This window comes from Vanellus vanellus, assembly GCF_965231255.1.
Source record: "Vanellus vanellus genome assembly, chromosome: 12".
NCBI classification, from domain to species: Eukaryota; Metazoa; Chordata; class Aves; order Charadriiformes; family Charadriidae; genus Vanellus; species Vanellus vanellus.
In genome coordinates this window covers 1,593,384-1,611,368 of record NC_138917.1, presented here as the reverse complement: position 1 = coordinate 1,611,368, position 17,985 = coordinate 1,593,384, and the positions used below count along the sequence as shown (strand labels likewise).

Sequence of the window (17,985 nt, the reverse complement as noted above, 5' to 3'; positions counted from 1 at the left end):
CGCAGAGTCTTTTGGACATACGCTGCTCATTTTACCCAGCTGCCGGAACATTTTTGTGGTACATAATTAATATTATTTTATTGGTGAAGAACTCGGTGTTGAAGTAAATTCCTTAGCCTACTTCCTACCTTCGAGTACTAGAATCCTTAGTACATTTTTAAGTTAAACAGCGCTGTTGCCCCTTGGATTCTGAAGTGGGTTAGAGAAACCTTATTTGGAGATAAGCAATGGGCCTCTGTTCTCGCTTTTTGTCTTCTACTTCTCTGTTCAATGTCCATGTCATAGAGCACAAGGACAGTTGACATAATTTACTGTTTCAATTTTTAGAAATTAATAACTTCAATAGTGTTGGAGTTCAGATGTTCCTTTATGCAAAGAGGGAGTCAAATTGTCCATTATAGTGCTAGAGGTCACGTGGTAAATTATAAATTAAATGGTGGTCCTGGAATGCCCAGCCATCAGCTTTGACTGCGACTGCAGATTCAGTGAGGTCTCTGTGATGTATGTGCAATTAAGCCTCTACATTGTCTCTGAATAAAATTAAGAGTACTAAAACAAAATTCAGCATAATATAAGTAAGTATTACCCCACTTTTTTTAGATTACCTCTTAGCAATCTTTTATCACACACTGGATTCTTAATCACTGTCAACTCAACTATACTTTCCTTCTCAGTAAAGAAAAGTGATGTTATGCAATGTTACTATGTAGATCATGCCCTGTTTTTTCTACTCCTATTTTGAGAGACTACTTCTGAGTAAAACTACATTTTTGGTGATGCTGAGTCTTCCCCCAGCAGTTAACATTTCGTCTATATTTATGTGACATGACTTTACGCTTTGTGTGTTTGGCAGATGGAGGAATGATTTTCTTCCCATTTTTTCATATGGTGAAGAATTTCCAGGAGCTAGTTTAGCAACAGCAAGCAGAGGAGGCTTTGATTTGTTTACTTAATGTATGTGTCACATATAAAAGGCAATGTCTTTCCACTGTAGTTGTTAATAACTAGCTGTTCCAAATGGACTTGTGCCAACACAAAATCCACCACCACAATTAGCAGTAATAGGAACTTCAGCTGGCAGCAGCAGTGAAGGCAGTAAAGATTAAATGACTGTGTGAACTGTCCCTCCGCATTAAAACTGATCTACATTGGCAAAAAATTAAGAAAACGCACACCGCTGTTACCCCATACGCTCTGTTCTACTCTGGTAATAACTAGAGAAAATACTGCTGTCTGGGACTTGCTATTTTTCACGTGACATAGATTCACCCCATTAAGGACAAGAATCTGAGTATCCATACCAATAAATCATCTCAAAACCCCATACATGATTTTCAAATGCTTGAGGATAGAAATAACTTTTGAAGGAGGTTCATTTTTAGAGGTATTTGCCAGTGAGGTGCCTGTTACTGACTTGTAGCCGGTGTTGCACATGTTCTTCCAAAAAGCTTGCTTGGAAATTCCACAAAATGACATCCAAGAAATTATTTTTTTCTGGGTAGAAAATCTTCCAGGAGCTGCAAAATCTCTGCAAAATAGTACTCGTGGTAATACTTTTATAGCATAGAATATGATCTTGGTCTAGAGCAGGTTACCATCAGAGCTGCAATAACAACAAACCCTCCCCCTTTTCATGAACCGTTGCTGAATTACGCTAATGAATGAAAAAATTAGTATAATGAGGATTCCAGTAAGCATTTTATTGTGCAATATTAACTGATACAATACATTATAGATTAACCTAGGTTTCTTTAGAGTGATCCACAGTTTATTGTCTCACAGTGTCCAACATGACATACTTTCAAAATACAAATTATTTTGTACAGTTTAAACAAACCTCTAGCGATGTGCCAGAGCACCTCAGAAATATCTTAGGCGTAAGCGTTGTCCAAACCTAACCTTTGAATTCATGAACACATTAAAACATCTGCTTTGTAGGTCAGAGCGTGCGAAAAGCACAGCTGTTAAGCATGACCTTGAAGAGGCTTTGCGGCTGCAGTTGTGTTGCAGCATTGAGTGACACATCTTTGTAATGTTTTGCACTTTGTGAAACGCCGCATCTTAAACTCTGGGTTTGCATCCTGTTCCTTGTATTTATTATGGACAGAATTAAATCTCACGAGTCAATCAAACATGTCAGTCCCCTCCTGGTTGTTCTGAAAGCACAGGGCAACCACAAGACAGAAGCTTTGCAAACATACAGGGAACACCATGTAGTTTAGTCAGTAACTTTAGCACGTGTGTGAATAGGCATGTGCCAAATTTATGCACATGAATCTGGACGCTCTTGCTGTAGAGTTTTCAGGACTAGAGCAATTGCTTTGGTGCTGACAGTTAAAAGCTTCTGTGTAAATAGACGGCTGGTGCCATACTCTGACAGTGGTTAGACGTTCCAGTGATAATAGTTTGCCAGGCAGCAAGGCTAGTCAAAAAAAGCCAAATCCAATTAAAATGCATCATCGGGTAAATGTGAGTTTTGGCAGCAGGACAGAATTATTCGCTTTAGACTTCAGTCAGGACACAAAGTAAACACCTCCTTTCATAGGAAATGTGACCCGATACCAGCAATGTATGCTAAACCGTGCATCTAACCAGTCTGGTCCACCAGCAGCACAGCAGGAGACACTAATCCTACAGAGCATTACCTATGTAAACCAGATGCCATTTCCCCCAGTATTAACTGTTCCCTGATAGATGCCCAAGCACTGGGCTAACCCAAAGGAGAGTTGTGTGTTCGAGCTCAGGGAAGCTCAGTGTAATGTGGAACAGCTGATGCAATTTGCCTGCTGCGTGGGAAAGGCCAGCCCCTACAAAATCGCAGACAAACCGAGCTCCCAGGCAGCTAGAACCATCTCTCTAAAGAACTGGGCTCAAGCAGGGAGAGCAGAAAGAGACAGAAGAGCATATGTTTTACTGGGTTCGAGTTTATGGATGCATTTAAAGAGAATGTATCCTATGAAGAGGAATTTGTAAAGCAAGTGCAGTAAGTCCAAGTTTTTCCCTGAGACTTGATTGCTTTTTAACTTCATGAATACCAAATAGGGAAAAATCATGGAAACACATTGATTATAATACAGTAAAATGAACATGAAAACTGTAACAGCACTGAAAGCTACCATACACCACAACTGAAGCCTAATTCCTTCCAACAACCTTGCCAGTATGCTTTGAACTTCTTGAAACCACTGGAAGGTATCTACAGGCTTGTGATTAGATCAGAAAATTACGCTGCTCCCAGAAAAGAAATAAATAAAAAAAAAAACAAACCCAAACAAATCCCCACATTGGCTTATCGGCTGTAACACAAGACCTTCAAGCCAGGAATGGACTTAAAAAGTAAAACTGAAGCCTGCAGTGTTCATCAGTAGAGATACAAGACATCTATCTAACCAAAGGTGTTATGTAGAGGCCTGTTCCTGCCAGAGCTGACAAGAGAATGAGGCTGAAGATGAACAATCACGTCAGAGGACAAGGCACCTCTTCCCAATATGAGCTGTTGAAGCAGAGCGTTCATAAAAGCAGGGTTTACTTCTTAAAGAGGTCTATTAAAGAAAAAGACACAGAACATTCCTGATTCATCTTGTTCCAGAACTTCATCATGCGTAAATCTGCATAGTCTGTGTATAACGTTTCATACAGTGAAAAAAGGTCAGTATAAAAATACTGCTCTCTCACTCTTTAGCCATACTACGAGAAAAGCACACAGTTTATTATAACAGGAAATAATACTTTATTATAAAATCTGCATGTAAACAAGTAACAAATTAATTGAATAACGGTTAATGGAAGTGCAAATTAACTTCGTAAAACGCTATCAGTTCTGTATTTAACTATATATATATATATAATTTGCTTTCTCCCATTCTAATGTGGTTGTACTCCTCCCCTCCCCACATTTAAGTTTAAAAAGATTTATCATTGCTTGCTTTATACTAAAAAGAGTGTACGAGCCTGCGTACAAGTTCAAGTTTTGCTCTGCAAACAAGACAAGTCTATGGTGATGCTTATCATCATCCTTTCTTATCTTTGCATCTCTGGTATCCACAGGACGAGAGGATATATAACATATGTACACAGTGAAAATGTGGGCATGTCAAGCCGCTTATTTAGAGCCAGTTCATTTACTTGCACACATTGAAACTTAAACCGTTCAATGAAGCAGACAGTGTAGCTTCCAGACTTGCTTGTGCACTTTAAGGCATTAACGAGAGTCTCAATTGATAAGTCATTCTTGTAATCACCATGAGGGTCATCCGTACATTTCTCATAACAGTGCTTGTTCATCACCCACGAGCAACATCTGGCCTTGCTGAAAGCTTCTAAAGCACAGATAAGTCGTGACAAGACTTTGATTTTGCTTTGAAAGCCATCTTCTTATTGTTCTTTGCCACAATTCTCCCAAGGAATCGCTTTGCCTTTTTGCCTATGCTTTCTCTTCTTTTTGTGTTGGCCATTCTTCTAGCATTGTCTTCTTTACTGTCTTTGCGAAGTCTAATTTGCCGAACAATACCTTCAAACAGGTCCTTGACATTATGATGAAGAGCAGCTGAGGTCTCGATGAATTTGCAGTCAAACACAACGGCACAGGCCCGTCCCTCTGGATGGAAAGAGACAATGGGAGATGAGTGAGACATTTTCTCTTCATATATACTGGCAGAAAAACAAAACAAAAATTGACTTTAAGTAAGGAAAGCGCCCTCAATGCCACAGAAGAGCTTTACTATGTGGTAGAAAAGTGTAAATTTGCACTCATGGTTTCGCCCCCTTATTTTTCTTGGGTTTCTTGTGGTATGGTCAGAAATCTCATTTCACCAATGGTACTGAACATGAGGCAACACTAATCCTGTAGGCAGACAGACCAACCCAGTGCTGTTTAAGAGCTGAAGCTGATACCGGAGAGGCAGTTGGCTGCATGCTTGCAGTTTGATCGGAATCAGTGTGAGGTACAGAAAGAAGTAGTTTTTATTTCTTCTGGAAGTTGTTGAGCAACTACGCACCTCTGCCTTGCTGTAACAAGTGAGAGTTCTCCACACTAGTTACAAATGAAGCTGATACAGCCCAGAAGGTCAAGCCATTGAACAGATCACTAGAGGTCATGAAGTTGCACACCATCGGATTTGACTCGCACCGCATTCAAAATGCAAGATGCTTAATGTTCCACACGCAAACACAGAACTGTGGAACATTGCTGCAGTGCAAATTTCTATGTTCAACTTGTGGTAAATAATGGCAAAGTAGCAAGCCTGAGCGAACCACTAGGACATGTCAACCATGAATATAGAATTATATAGACTTCTCCCATTTTCATACAATGGTTCTGAAGTCATTGGCTGTCATCCACCAGCCTGAAAAAAGTGACAACCTCCTGATGAACTCCAGTTAATTCCCTGTGCAGGTATTTAACACAGGGAACATAGCAAAACCAGACAGCAAGAGATGGTTCATCATCATCAAGGCACTGATACTTCAGAGTATTCTTCCCAGTTAACAGAAAAAAAAAAACCAACTAAAGAACCAAATGTTTAAATAACTGAAACTAATATTGGGTTGTTGGCAGTGGTTACTGTGCTCTAGTTACCAAAATGGTAGCTTGAACCAGCTGAGAAAACTCTCACTGATCACAACCACAGAACATATACAAAACACTTTTGAGTTGTACAAGCCCGGTCCCTCCAGCTCAGCTCAGATGTGGTGGAATCAGTTCCAGAAGGAGGAGGATTGTACAGGCTGTATGGGATCACCCTTTTCAAAGGCTCCCTGTGCTCTATGACATGCACTCCTGTCCCTTAAAAAGCATAGCTTGGGCTATCAAATCTTGATACTAGCAAGTGCTGCTGCACACATAACATACAATTAAACCCTTTCACTTAATACCGACCAGCAACGAACCCTACACAAAACAATATGCTAAAGCTGCAGCTCTGAAGCATTTTTTTCTCTTGCACTGCAATTCAGAGCATTGCTCTGCGCAGACACAAGTCTTTCCCTGTCACCATCTCCACTGGTTTTAGTGGTATCAAGTCCCTCAGCATGAGCCAGCTGGCTCAACTTCTCTGGTGTGCCTCGAATCATACATTTTTCTACATCAAAACCGGAACATTTCTATGGGCCATGAGCCTCCATAGCCTTTGCTACTTATTTATAGATTACTGTATAAATGAATAGTGTCTCTTACCATCGACTGAGACTTCTCGGGACCTGACCAGGTCGCTTTTATTGCCCACAAGAATAATGGGAATGTCTTCTGTTTGCCTTGCTCTTCTTAACTGGATTCTTAGCTCAGAAGCCTTTTCAAAACTAACTTTGTCTGTCACTGAATAGACAATAATATAGGCATCTCCCATTTTCATGCAGTGGTTCTGAAGCCATTGGCTGTCATCCTAAAACAAAAGGCAAGAAATGGATTTATTGCACTGAAAAATCTATTCAACACTGTCTGATTAATGATTTAATTAAAAGATATTTAATTAACGATATTTTTCTTAGCTTTACTATAAAGAGTAAGTAAAAGTAACCCAATGTCCCATTTTTTTTTTTTTTAAGATTTTGTTATTTAAAATATATTACAAACCAAAATTCTCTCGTTTCCAGAAATGGTATCATGTCTGCACTGATCAGATTGCGCCTCTCTAATTTTACAGTAATTCCCTGGGCTGCTCGTGTAAGCTGCTGCTTATTCAAAGCATTAAGGGACTCGCACCCCAGCCCTGTTCGGGTATCTAGATCGCCTGCCTAGCTACGAGAAATTAATCACGGGAGAGAACAAAAGCAGTATGAATTCTCCTTTCTTCCGTGTTACCGATCTGATCGAAGAGAGAGGCAGACACAGTTGTTCCATTTCTATTTTTTTTTTCTTTTAAGCGAGCGCCTGCCGAAGCTCTAGAGGAGTAATATCCGAGATCTGTAGGTACCTGCTCCCATATATCGAACACCACGAGAGATGCTTCTTCTCCGTCCACCACGATCGATCTGTCGTACGTGTTCCCTGCGGAAGAGCGCAGGACAGAGCGGTTACTCCTCTCCGTCCCCGCCGGCGGCCCGGGGGGTGCGGTGGCCGTCGGGGCTGCCCGACGGCCGCCCGGGGGCAGCGGGACCCTCCTCCCCCCCCCCCGCCGGGGCTGCCCCCGCTCGCCCCGCGCCCTCACCGGCCTCCTCCGCCTCCGCGCCGTCCTCCACCCCGCCGAAGATGCGGGCCAGGCTGGTCTTGCCCACGCCGTGCTCGCCCAGCAGGATCACCTTGTAGAGGTGGCCGTCGGAGTCGCTGCCGGAGGAGATGACGGAGTCGGAGGAGTCGGAGGCCCAGCTCTCCCGGTGCGCCTGGCCGGGGCTGTAGGAGGTGCAGCGCACCAGGCCGGACAGCTCGCCCGGCGGCAGGGCGGCGCGCAGGTCCCGCTCGTCCACCGGCATGCTGCGCCGGTGCAGGTGCTGGTGCACGGAGAAGGGCATGCTGCCGCGCCGCTTGTCCAGGTAGCGCAGCTTGTCGCCGCGGTTCAGAGTCATGGGGCTGCCGGGCTGCGGCCGGAGGGGAGAGGAGAGCCGTCAGCGCCCGCCGCCCCTGCAGAGACCCGCTCCCGGTCCCGGCCGCCCGCCGAGCGGCGCTTACCTCAGGCCGCCCCGCGGAGGGAGTGGAGCCGTGAGGGATTCCCCGCCGCTAACCGCCCGTGCCGCCGCCGGAGCTCCCTCAGCGAGCGCTGCCGCCACCCCGCGCCGCGCACCCATTTATGGCTCCGCCGGCGCGGCCCGGCCCTCCCCGCCGTGACGCGCGGCCGTGGGCAGCGCCCTCCGCCCACGGCGGCACCGCGCGGCGCCGCTCGGAGGGGCGCGGAGCGTGGCCGTGGGCCGCCGGTGGCGGGGCCGGGCGGTGAGGGTGGCGGGGCCGGGCGGTGAGGGTGGCGGGCTCTGCCCGCCCCGGCGTGCTTCCCTCGGCGTCGCTGCCCCGGGGCTGCCCCGAGAAGCGGTGGCTGCCCCATCCCCGGACGTGTTCAAGGCCAGGCTGGACGGGGCTTGGGGCAACCTGGGCTGGGGGGAGGTGTCCCTGCCCGGGGCAGGGGGGTGGGACTGGATGGCCTTTAAAGTCCCTTCCAACCCAAACCATTCCGTGATTCTATGATTTGCTGTGTACGTCTCGCTTCTGCTCGCAGCCCGGTGCATGTTGTACACAGGCAGGTTTCCTCGGCCTGTTTAGGCTGTGTCATTGTCCAGGAGTTTAGGTGTAGTCCTGGTGCCTGCAAGTTGCAGTACGAAACATATTTGCAATATTTGCATTACTTTGTGCGAGCTTTACTTAAAATTTAGGAGCAGGTTATGACAAAAAGGGACTGGAGCATCTTTCTTATGAGGAGAGGCTGAGTGACTTGGGGCTTTCTAGTCTGGAGAAGAGAAGCCTGGGGGGGATCTTATCAATGCTTATAATTACCCAAAGGGAGGGTGCCGGGGGATGGGAACAGTCTTTGTTCAGTGGTGCCCAGTGACAGGACAAGAGGGAACGGGCACAAACTGGAATATAGGAAGTTCCATCTAAACTTGAGGAGGGACTTCTCTCCCGTGAGGGCGGCAGAGCAGTGGCACAGCTGCCCAGAGGGGGGCGGGGGGGTCTCCCACTCTGGAGCCATCCCAAACCCGCCTGGACGTGTCCTGGGCCTCTGCTGGAGGTGCCCCTGCTCTGGCGGGGGGTGGCACTGGGGGAGCTCCAGAGGGCCCTTCCAGCCCTCACCAGTCTGGGATTCTGGGATTCTGTGAAAAGCAGCTGCGCTAGGTGTTGCGCTTACATAGCAAGCCTGCCAGTGTGTCCACGTGTGGTGTTAACGGTTTAAGAGGACAATATAAAACATAAAGGTCAAATTCTCTTGATTTCACCTGAGCAGCAAAGTGAGAGAGTGAAAGTCTTATCTCCTGAGTGGCACAGTCATTACCGTGTGATCGGGTGAAGAAGCGGCTACCCAGATAACTATACTTGTGTTCTGAATGGCTCAACCAAGCATCGCGTATACAGTTTACTGTTTACCTAGCAACCAAAACATATTAGACATTTTACAGCCAAAATAACTCTGGCTCCCGCTCCCGAAAGATTACAGCCTGATCAGGACGGGAAAATCCCTGTGACTCTGTGCAGGGACAGATGCCAACCAATTTGTGAAAGTTGAAGGGTTTACAAATCAGCTGCAGAAACGAGGCTAAAGAAGGCAAGAGATAGGGGGGATGGAAATGAAGTTATAGATGTAGGGAATAAAGTACGGGAAGGACAAGAATCTGTGGGATTGGGCTATGGGGTTGAATAGCCAATAAAATATATCGTGCAGGCTCAGAAACATATTTTTTTTTATAACACGTTCAACTTCTCAGGCCACTTAACTGCGACAAAGACAAACGTGAAAAATCCTTCAAAGGGACTGACCACGGGGAATGGATATTTTTTCCTATGGAATTAAGTGAGTGAATATTCTGTTATTTTCAGGAGCTAATTATAATTCTCCAGTCCGTGCTCTTGGGGTGGTTTTGGCCCCTTCTCCCTGATAACTGCAGTTTGAAGTGTTAATGCGGCAGTTAAAGATCACCAAGTGCTTGCAGCAAGTGCCCTCTCCCTGTCTCACAAAACAGCAACCAAAATAGCCTTGTCAGTTTAAATAGTCAGAGTTTGGTGGTGAAACGAAGTGAGTGCTTCAGTTAACTGAACTGAATTATAAACCTCTGGTTAGCATTTTAAATCATATTTAAATAAATTAGGGTTAGCATTTGAAGTACACCGTGGTTACTTAACTTGGATAAACTGGAATGTGCCAAACCATCTTGATTAATCTGCATTTATATACAGTTAATGATGTAAGCACACTTCCAGAAATGGTTTGTCTTCAGTTAACTTTTTAAAAATTTGAATGTTTCTGCTTAAAATTCTCACCTAAAAATATTCTGAGTGGGTTTGTAAGTCTTTTGGGCCAGCCTGTCTTGCATGCCTTTACTGCGTGTCAGGGTCAAACTTCAGGAATTGACACAGAAAGTGGGGGTACTTTTAATCCTTTTCTGTGTGACAGAAGGGAAATCTGAGAAGCATCAGAATCAGAGATACAGTGCCACTTCTGTGCCCCATATAGTGCTACTGACTGGAACCAAACTAAAAATGGGAGTTTCACTGACAGGACTTAAAGAAGCTGTATTTTATTACAGCCCTTTGGCTGATGAGAATTATGAATCTTTTAATGATGTAAGTGTGAGATAGACCCCTCACTAGCCAAAAAATAACAGGAAAGGCATATGTAAAAGTGCTAAATAAAAACTTTGAGAGAACAGTGTTTCAGCATGAAAAGTGGCTGAAAATAAAATAATACCTGATAGAAATCATACAAAAAATTCAGGACTCTGTGGCAAATTCTTGTTTTGTGCCAGCACCCAGGAACAACTAATGAATTAATGGTTATAGAATACCACCACGGTTACAGGATACTACTCAGGATCTGGCACTGGGTTCTGCGAGTTGTCCTTTAACGGAAAGTGAGATGGCCTTGGATTAGGTCCCCGGGGCTTCGCTTGCTCCGAGCGGGATGCGTACAAGTTGCACGGAGGAGCGCTGTGCCAGGGCAGTCAGGTCTGTTCCCGTCTGCCGCAGGATTTGTGCCTGCAACCGGAGAGAAAGGGAGATCACGGGGGTCACGTAGCTGGTTTATCTCCTTTCATCTTAATAGGTCTGGCTATTCTGTGAAGTTGGAAGGAATTAACAGATAATTCAGGTTAATCACTTGAGACACATAATGTGCTTCTTCACATTGCTCCTGATTCTGTTTGCCGGTAATTATTGCTATGTATTCATGTATACATTACCATGGCACCTGCTGATTTCAGTGAGGTGCATATGAGACCACAGGCTGGAAAGGCTGATTTTCTAGTTTCTTTGGAGGATTTTCAGACCATCTCCTTTCTCACCTACCCTCCATTTCCACTTCTATATGACTGTGCTTCTAGCAGATATATTAACTGTGATTTATTTCTATTTAAAAGAGACTTTCATGTCTTGCTTTTCTACTCTTTATTTTCTATTGTTCTAGCTTCTACTGGTCTAGGGTTTCTTTAAATTAAATGACTGCTTCAGACATATACTGTAGACTTGACATTTTTAGTAAGTCTAATATACCATTCCTCACATATTGAAAGGGAAACTGGAAATCTTAAAATTTTGTAGAGAACCGTCTGTTCTCTGACCCAGATCCCCCCTGCATGAGGAGACACGGCTAAACAACAGTAACAAGCAAATGCTGCTGAGGCCAGAAGCACTGGGTCGGTTTGGGTCTCAGGGACCCCAGTCAATTACATCCTAATTATCAGGGTATTCTGGGATGCTGGCGGAGCCACCGTAACCCCCCATTTGTGAATCAGTCCACAAGCTTCACTTCTGCTTGGCTGCCCAGCACCCGTGGCGTGTTGCGTGGTTCTCCTGGAAGGATTTGGTCTGCGAGTTAGGAAAGGACTACTGATGTCTTATATTGTGTGGAAATGAGCACAAAGCTCTCTAAAAAGGGATTAGTTTGGTTTTTTTTTTTAGTTTCATTTCATCTTCATATGCTTGTCATTTTCCTTATTTCATATGCTTTTAATGTAAGGTGCTTTTCTTTGTATTTTACTGTTGTAGCAGTTTCTTTTTTTCTGTTACCTCATTCCTCATTTCTTATTCTTTCTCTCTCCTTTTTTTCCCTTTCAGTTTTCCTCTAGCTTTTGAGAAGTGTCAGTGTTCACTTCTAGTGTACACTCTTGGCCTGAGTACTTTTCATCATATGGAAAATGTAAAACATGCAGTCTGATCCTGTTTTTCCAGTTATTTATTCCTGGGGTAATAAAGCTTGTGCCTGGAGTTTCTTTATGCTATATTAAGTGCAGAGTGCATTTCATTGTCTAAATGACAAGCACAGACTTTGCAGGGGGTGCAGTGATAATTAAACATGTATAACCTAACACCTAACATCCGCCCCTTATGAATTTTCAGATAAAAAAGCAGAATTTTGGTGGTTGAATTAACTATATGTGATTCTACCTCATCAGTGTTTGTTCAAGGTTAAATGCCGTGTTATAAATAGCATTCATATTTTTTTACATCAAATTAACGTTATCACTGAAATCCAGTTTCTGCTTTTGCTGCTGTCTTATTTTGGAATTGTCTCATATTTAATTAGGAATAATAGAAATATTTTGAACAGCCCAAAGACTGGAGTAGCAGCAGTGAGGTCTGGGAGGTTTGGTGTTGTTCTCAGTGTGGCTCTACGCTGGAAGCCGTGGGTTTCTCCTCTCCTTACTTTGCAACTCATCTGCACTGCCTCGTCTAATTAATCAGCCATTATGTGGGTGAAGTTATTTCTATACAAACTGGAGAGAGATCCACAAAGGTCTGTTCTTGCCAAGTTACATGAAGCATTACTCCTACAGAAGTATGAGTCTGGCTACCTCCCAAATACCTGGACTAAAAAAGAAATAGCTGCATTTATTATTATTTTAATTACAGAACTGACAGACCCAGGTCAGTGGGAGAAGAGACAGAGGCAGCAGAAGGAAATGTGTTGGGTTTTTTTTAACCTAAGCAAGAGAGAGAGAGATACAGGGAAACAGGAAAGAAAAAAAAAAAAACCAACCCAAACCCAAACATTTTTTCCTCATCCTACAAAGAGTAGGACGTAGTACAAATGTGGTGTCAAGTTTTCCTCACCATCACCCTTAAAACCACAGATTAGTGTGTGCTGAACAGATAACGGGCTAACTGGTTCAGTTGGTGGTTTGTATACAAATGCCTATTAGACCTTTTCATGCGTAGCATATGCCATATTGCATTATCTTGCGGTTAATACATAGGCATATAAAAGCAGGCTACAATTTGAACTGTATGAGTAACTAGCAATGGTGGAGCTTTCAGATTTGGCACTAACTCCTTTGTCAGAAAACCTAATAAATGTCCCATCCATGCTGAACCTGCATTTGGACATTGCCAAGGGAGGGCAGCACACCCCTGCGGCCAAGGAGCCGTGCTTCTTCTCATGATTACTCTTGCGTTTAATGACAGGTAATATTTTTGGTAGCCATGAATTGGGACTGCAACAATAACATGTGAGAAATACGAGCTTTGGAGTCAATAGAAATCGACATAGCTTGGAAAGCTCACACAGAGTGCCAAGGGCGAAATGCAAGCAGAAATCTAACTAAATCCATTATTATATCTACAAAATTAATCACAAGTTGGTTCCTCTCATGGCTACTGTGCTTCCTCTCAGCTCCAGACCAGAAATTCTAAAGGTAGGCACTGCAAAAAAGTGTAGTACTGTTTGCCTTTTTCAGGTGGAAAAAGATAAAATAGGTACGTTTTAAGTCCATTGCTTATAACATAAAGCAAAGACCTCTGTCTTTCTGAAACTCTTGCAGAAGAGTGCAAAAATAACTTGGGATAAGAATAACTGGAAATGTGGTTCATCTTGCTGCTTCTCTGAGTTTCTCCCTGCTTTGAGTAAGCTCGAAAACTTCCACTGCTGGATAACCTCATGACCAATGGAACCAGGTGAATCATTGCTCTGAAAAAAAGAAATTGCACAAGTGGCGTATCTAATTTCATTTTTGCCACTTCTCTTTCACAGAGTGCACCCCGCTGTTAGTAAACTGTCCTGTTAGAATATACTTGGGTAAAGCATTCTGTCTCAGTCTAACTTCAATATTGCACCGATTTTTAGTTTTTCAGATTCGAGTTTACTTCTTACCAACATGGTAATCGCTTATGCTATACCCTGCCATGAGAGTCGGAGTTTGGATACCCCCTCGGTTTCCTCAGTCGCTGCGGAATGGACACATTAGCACGTACTGTGTGTGATCAGCTGTTTGATCCTATTGCATTTCAAGTTTGGAGTAAAATCGGAACATGACCTAAGATATTTCCATAATTATTTTCTTTTATCACCCCTGATTCCTCTTTTTCAGTATTAAACCTGTCATGACCAATGTGCGTGACATACATCATCCGTCCATGAGTGGAATGCTAAATATCCCGTTACAATTCCTGTGGGATGTATACTCCTTAGTGTGGATTTCAGAGGCCCTTTACAAGAAATATCTAGAAGTCCAATACCATGAAAAGGTTTCTGAATTTACAGACAGTTGGTTTAAGGAGTGAGCAAAGTGAATGGCTGTCTGTCTGTCTGTCTGTCTGAGAAGTACATAGTGGTAAGGAAGCAAATTGCAAATGTAAGATTTATTGTTTACCAGCAGTAGCTCTTGGCAAGAGGAATGAATCTATTTGCAATAACAAATTAAAGGAGCTGTACTGGGTCAGACTCAACTTACGGCCAGTTTCCAGCAGCTGTCAGTTGCAGACATCTAAAGAAGAATGGACAATAAGGACATGATAAACAATTAAAGCTCCCCCCCCCCCGTACAACCACCAGGCTAAGAGTACTCCTTTTGTTCAGAGGCCCTTGATGTGTTTTCTCTGCGTACTTTTCTAATTGCTTTTTAACCTGTGTGGATTTTTGATATCCTGCAACACCCCCATTCACTGTATTGTGAAGCAGAGAAAAGATTTTCCTTGTGTCTTCTTCATACATGTACTGATTTTATAGCTTTCTGCAGTAATTATATCTCTTAGGTGAGGAACCTGGAGTATTCAGTCACTCCTTGTACAAACACGATGCTTACTGGCACTTCTCTGTATCTTTTCTAATACATATTTTTTTTAATTAGGGGACAAGAAGCACACAGATTAGAAACGGATTATTCAAACTGCATGTGCCCGTGGACTTCCACAGCGGACAGTGATGCTTTCTGCTTTCTTTGTTAACCCTGAGAATTCCCAGCATCTGTTCACGCTGTCAACTGAGCACTCAGTAACATTTTCATGGACCCACTGTGACTCTCTTTTGAGAAACTAAGGATCTAATGGGCAGGAAATGGGGTAGAAAACAGCCTAAAGCTGCCCTTGCTAACCCACAAAGCCCATTTCTTCCATACCCCTGCAGGACAATGTCTTCAAAAGTTGCCCATTAGCTGTCAGCTTCCACATAGCACTGCAGAAAAGAGTGCAGAAACTTGCAGAAGAAAAGTATAGTTGTAAGGGAAAACTTCTCTGTAGCAAGAGATCCCAGTGGGGGTGCCGGGAGTAGGGCCGATTGCGCCAGTGACAAAGTGTTGCTTACATTTCAACACATTAGAGATGTCAAGGGAAAGAACATCTGGGCATGTGGGGTCTGAAAATCTGCATAAAGTCATCATATTGTGGATGTGTCCATGAATATGACAGGTGAACAAGGAAAAGTCTCCTTGCAGCAAAAACCCATAAGTAGGAGCAGACCTGTGGTCCTCTGAGGAAACGACCAGCACGCTTCCTTCGCTTTGATCCCTCACTGAGGGAAGGACCTAAGATGGAAACACAATTTATCATGTTTGTGGCAATATCAAGTGAAACTTTAACTGTGCTGCCCTCTTCTGTGTACTGGATAAGAAAAAAAGACAAGGATATTTTTAATCTATCTTTTCTTACACAGAGAACTTTAGGTTTGTGTCCAAATGTATATTTATAATGCTTAGAATCGCTGCACCTTATGTAAGGTGGGGACTGGTGGGGACCCGAATTAAAACGTAGCTGCCCTTTTGCTTTCAGTTACAAAGTCTGATCTTGTTTCCCTTGTGGGAAAACTCCATTTCCCTTTCATTTCAACAAATGAAAGCTTGAAGCAGGGACAAAAACTCACAGTCACAGGGGAAACTTATGAATTTGAATTAGAAAGGTTTTACACTTCTTTATAAGCCAGTGCAGAATTTGCGGTGCCTTTTCCTGTGGTAAGTGATGTCATGGAATCGTTCATGTAGAGTGTGAGGAGTTTGGATGTGAGAGATGTTATCATCTGTTCCAGGAGAAACTCAGATTTGTCCAGTCAGTATGTGCTGAGTTTGGCAAATTCCATGTTTGCATCATAGCAGTAACAGACATCTCTGCTCCTTTCAAATGTCTCATTTCCTGCTTTGCCTCTGCTGCTATACCAGATATTATGATGAAGACCTCCAAAATTCTTACTGGAGAATACTAGACTAAAATAAAATTTCTTGTTTTCACTTTAAATTGTCAAAGTTATTTCTGATTTTATTCTTGAGAAAGAACGTGATAATAATTATCCTAATCATAATATGCTTCATTATCTACCACTTCCTCTCCAAAAAATAGGAAATGATGAGGATCTAGGCTCATGATAAAATACAGAGAGCAAGCGCAAGCATAGACTGAGGTAATAGAATGGTATGAAGTGTGTGCCTTATATAACGAGGATTATAGACAGTAGACTTGAAAAATACTAGTTTATGAAAGCAAATGCAGATATTAATTTCAAAGCCAGCTCCAACTAGAAAAAGCTGAATCAAAACCCCAGTGCTAAGAGTCTCTCGGTCCTAAAGATGAAACTGCAAATTCTTGACGCATATCAAGGGCATTCTACACCCAAAGCAGTTACAGTGGAGCAGGTAGGAAATAACTTTATTTCCTCTTTCATCTCATTGCTCCCACGAGCAGCTTCCCCACATCTCTCATTCCCCACTTGAATGTACTAAAATCATCAGCGAGGCAACAGCGTACTGAGCTGCCGACCGCGTTGGGGAGGTGCCAGGGAATCTTTGCTTGGCTCTCAATCTCTGCACGTTTCATGCTTGAGGGCACAATTCCCTGTCAGAGCTTCCTTTGACAGGCACATTACAATGTAAATCTTTGGGCATTTTGAGTGGACTTTCTTAATTTTCCAAATCATCAAAGCTACTTACACTCAAAGAAAGACCCAGTGATTATCCCATTCTCTGGTGGTAACAAAATTCAGCAAATTGGTTGCTTCTCATTGCGTTTTTCCCTGTTTACATTTTTGGAAATGAGATCAGGATCAGGCCTTGACAGTCTTTTCCCTTCTCTATGCTTACTCACAGCAGTAATTAACATGAACCAGGCAAACGCTTCCTTGCCGTCAGACTCTCACGTCAAAAGCATCAAGTCTGTGATTTCACTGCCTGCTCATGCACCCAGGGCTGGGTAGGGGGGGGAAATGCTCTTTATTCCACAACTAATGACAAAAAGAATATGATGTATACATCAAATTGCTTTTCTGCACAGACTCATTCTTTTCACACTCACCCCTTTCCTTCATAATCTTTACCAAAGTAAGGGTTATATATTTGCATTACTCCTCTGCTCCAGCACATCAGCACCGCCAGAATCATTCAGATGAATCTACAGCCTTCTAAGGTAACAGCAGCACGTAGCTAGGCAACAAAAAAGAATATAGTATTTTTCAGGAAGGAGGACTTTTCTAGATGATCTCATACAGATGCAGTGCTTTTTTTTCCTTATAAGAAGAAAACGGTTCATTGGAGAAATGAGTCTGTCGTCCTGTCACCGTCAAGTCATATTGATATATCGGCTTCCCTTGATTCGCTGTGAAAGGAAATAACAATGTGCTGTATGCTGCTCCTATTTATTTCTCTGTATCTGTTACATATCTGTAAGATTTTTTAGAAAGACTAAAACCCACGAACGATTTTATGGCAGATTTCATTAACCATCATCCTAATTAAAATGGAATGCTTCAATAATTACCAAGTCAGCTGAAATAAATTGTACCTCAGTTCAGCTGAAACCGTGTCAGCTTGAAAAAGGAGATGTTATGAGTGGAGAAGGCACCCTGTTGTATGTACAGTCCCTCACTGTGTGTAGGGACAGAGCTGTTGTGGACGGTGAACGCTGATTTTACGCACGTGAAGGGATTTCGTTAATTGCAAGCCAAAAAACTGACGTAGACCAGCAGGTAGAGCACAGGCATCCATGCCTTGGTGCCCCGGAGGAGCGCGATGAACCTGGCAAACAGAGGATGCCGGAGGTGCCAGGCCTGCTTCTGGGCTTTGGGGGCACTCTGTCCGCCTGGAGAGGCAGCAGGAGCTCTGCAATGCTGGATGAAGACATCTTCCTTGCTTCTTGTCGCCGAGGAGACCAGCTTCAGTGCA

General features: G+C 43.4%; 1 protein-coding gene across 1 annotated transcript; it reads right to left on the bottom strand.

The window, feature by feature from the left end:
* Positions 1 to 3,713: 3,713 nt before the first annotated feature.
* On the bottom strand, positions 3,714 to 7,500 carry RRAD (RRAD, Ras related glycolysis inhibitor and calcium channel regulator; the record flags this gene model as incomplete). Its single annotated transcript, XM_082489464.1, has 4 exons — positions 3,714 to 4,597; positions 6,176 to 6,380; positions 6,912 to 6,985; positions 7,146 to 7,500. The coding sequence occupies 4 exons, from the start codon at positions 7,498 to 7,500 to the stop codon at positions 4,320 to 4,322; spliced, it is 912 nt and encodes a 303-aa protein (XP_082345590.1). The 3' UTR covers positions 3,714 to 4,319.
* Between the last annotated feature and the right edge of the window lie 10,485 nt (positions 7,501 to 17,985).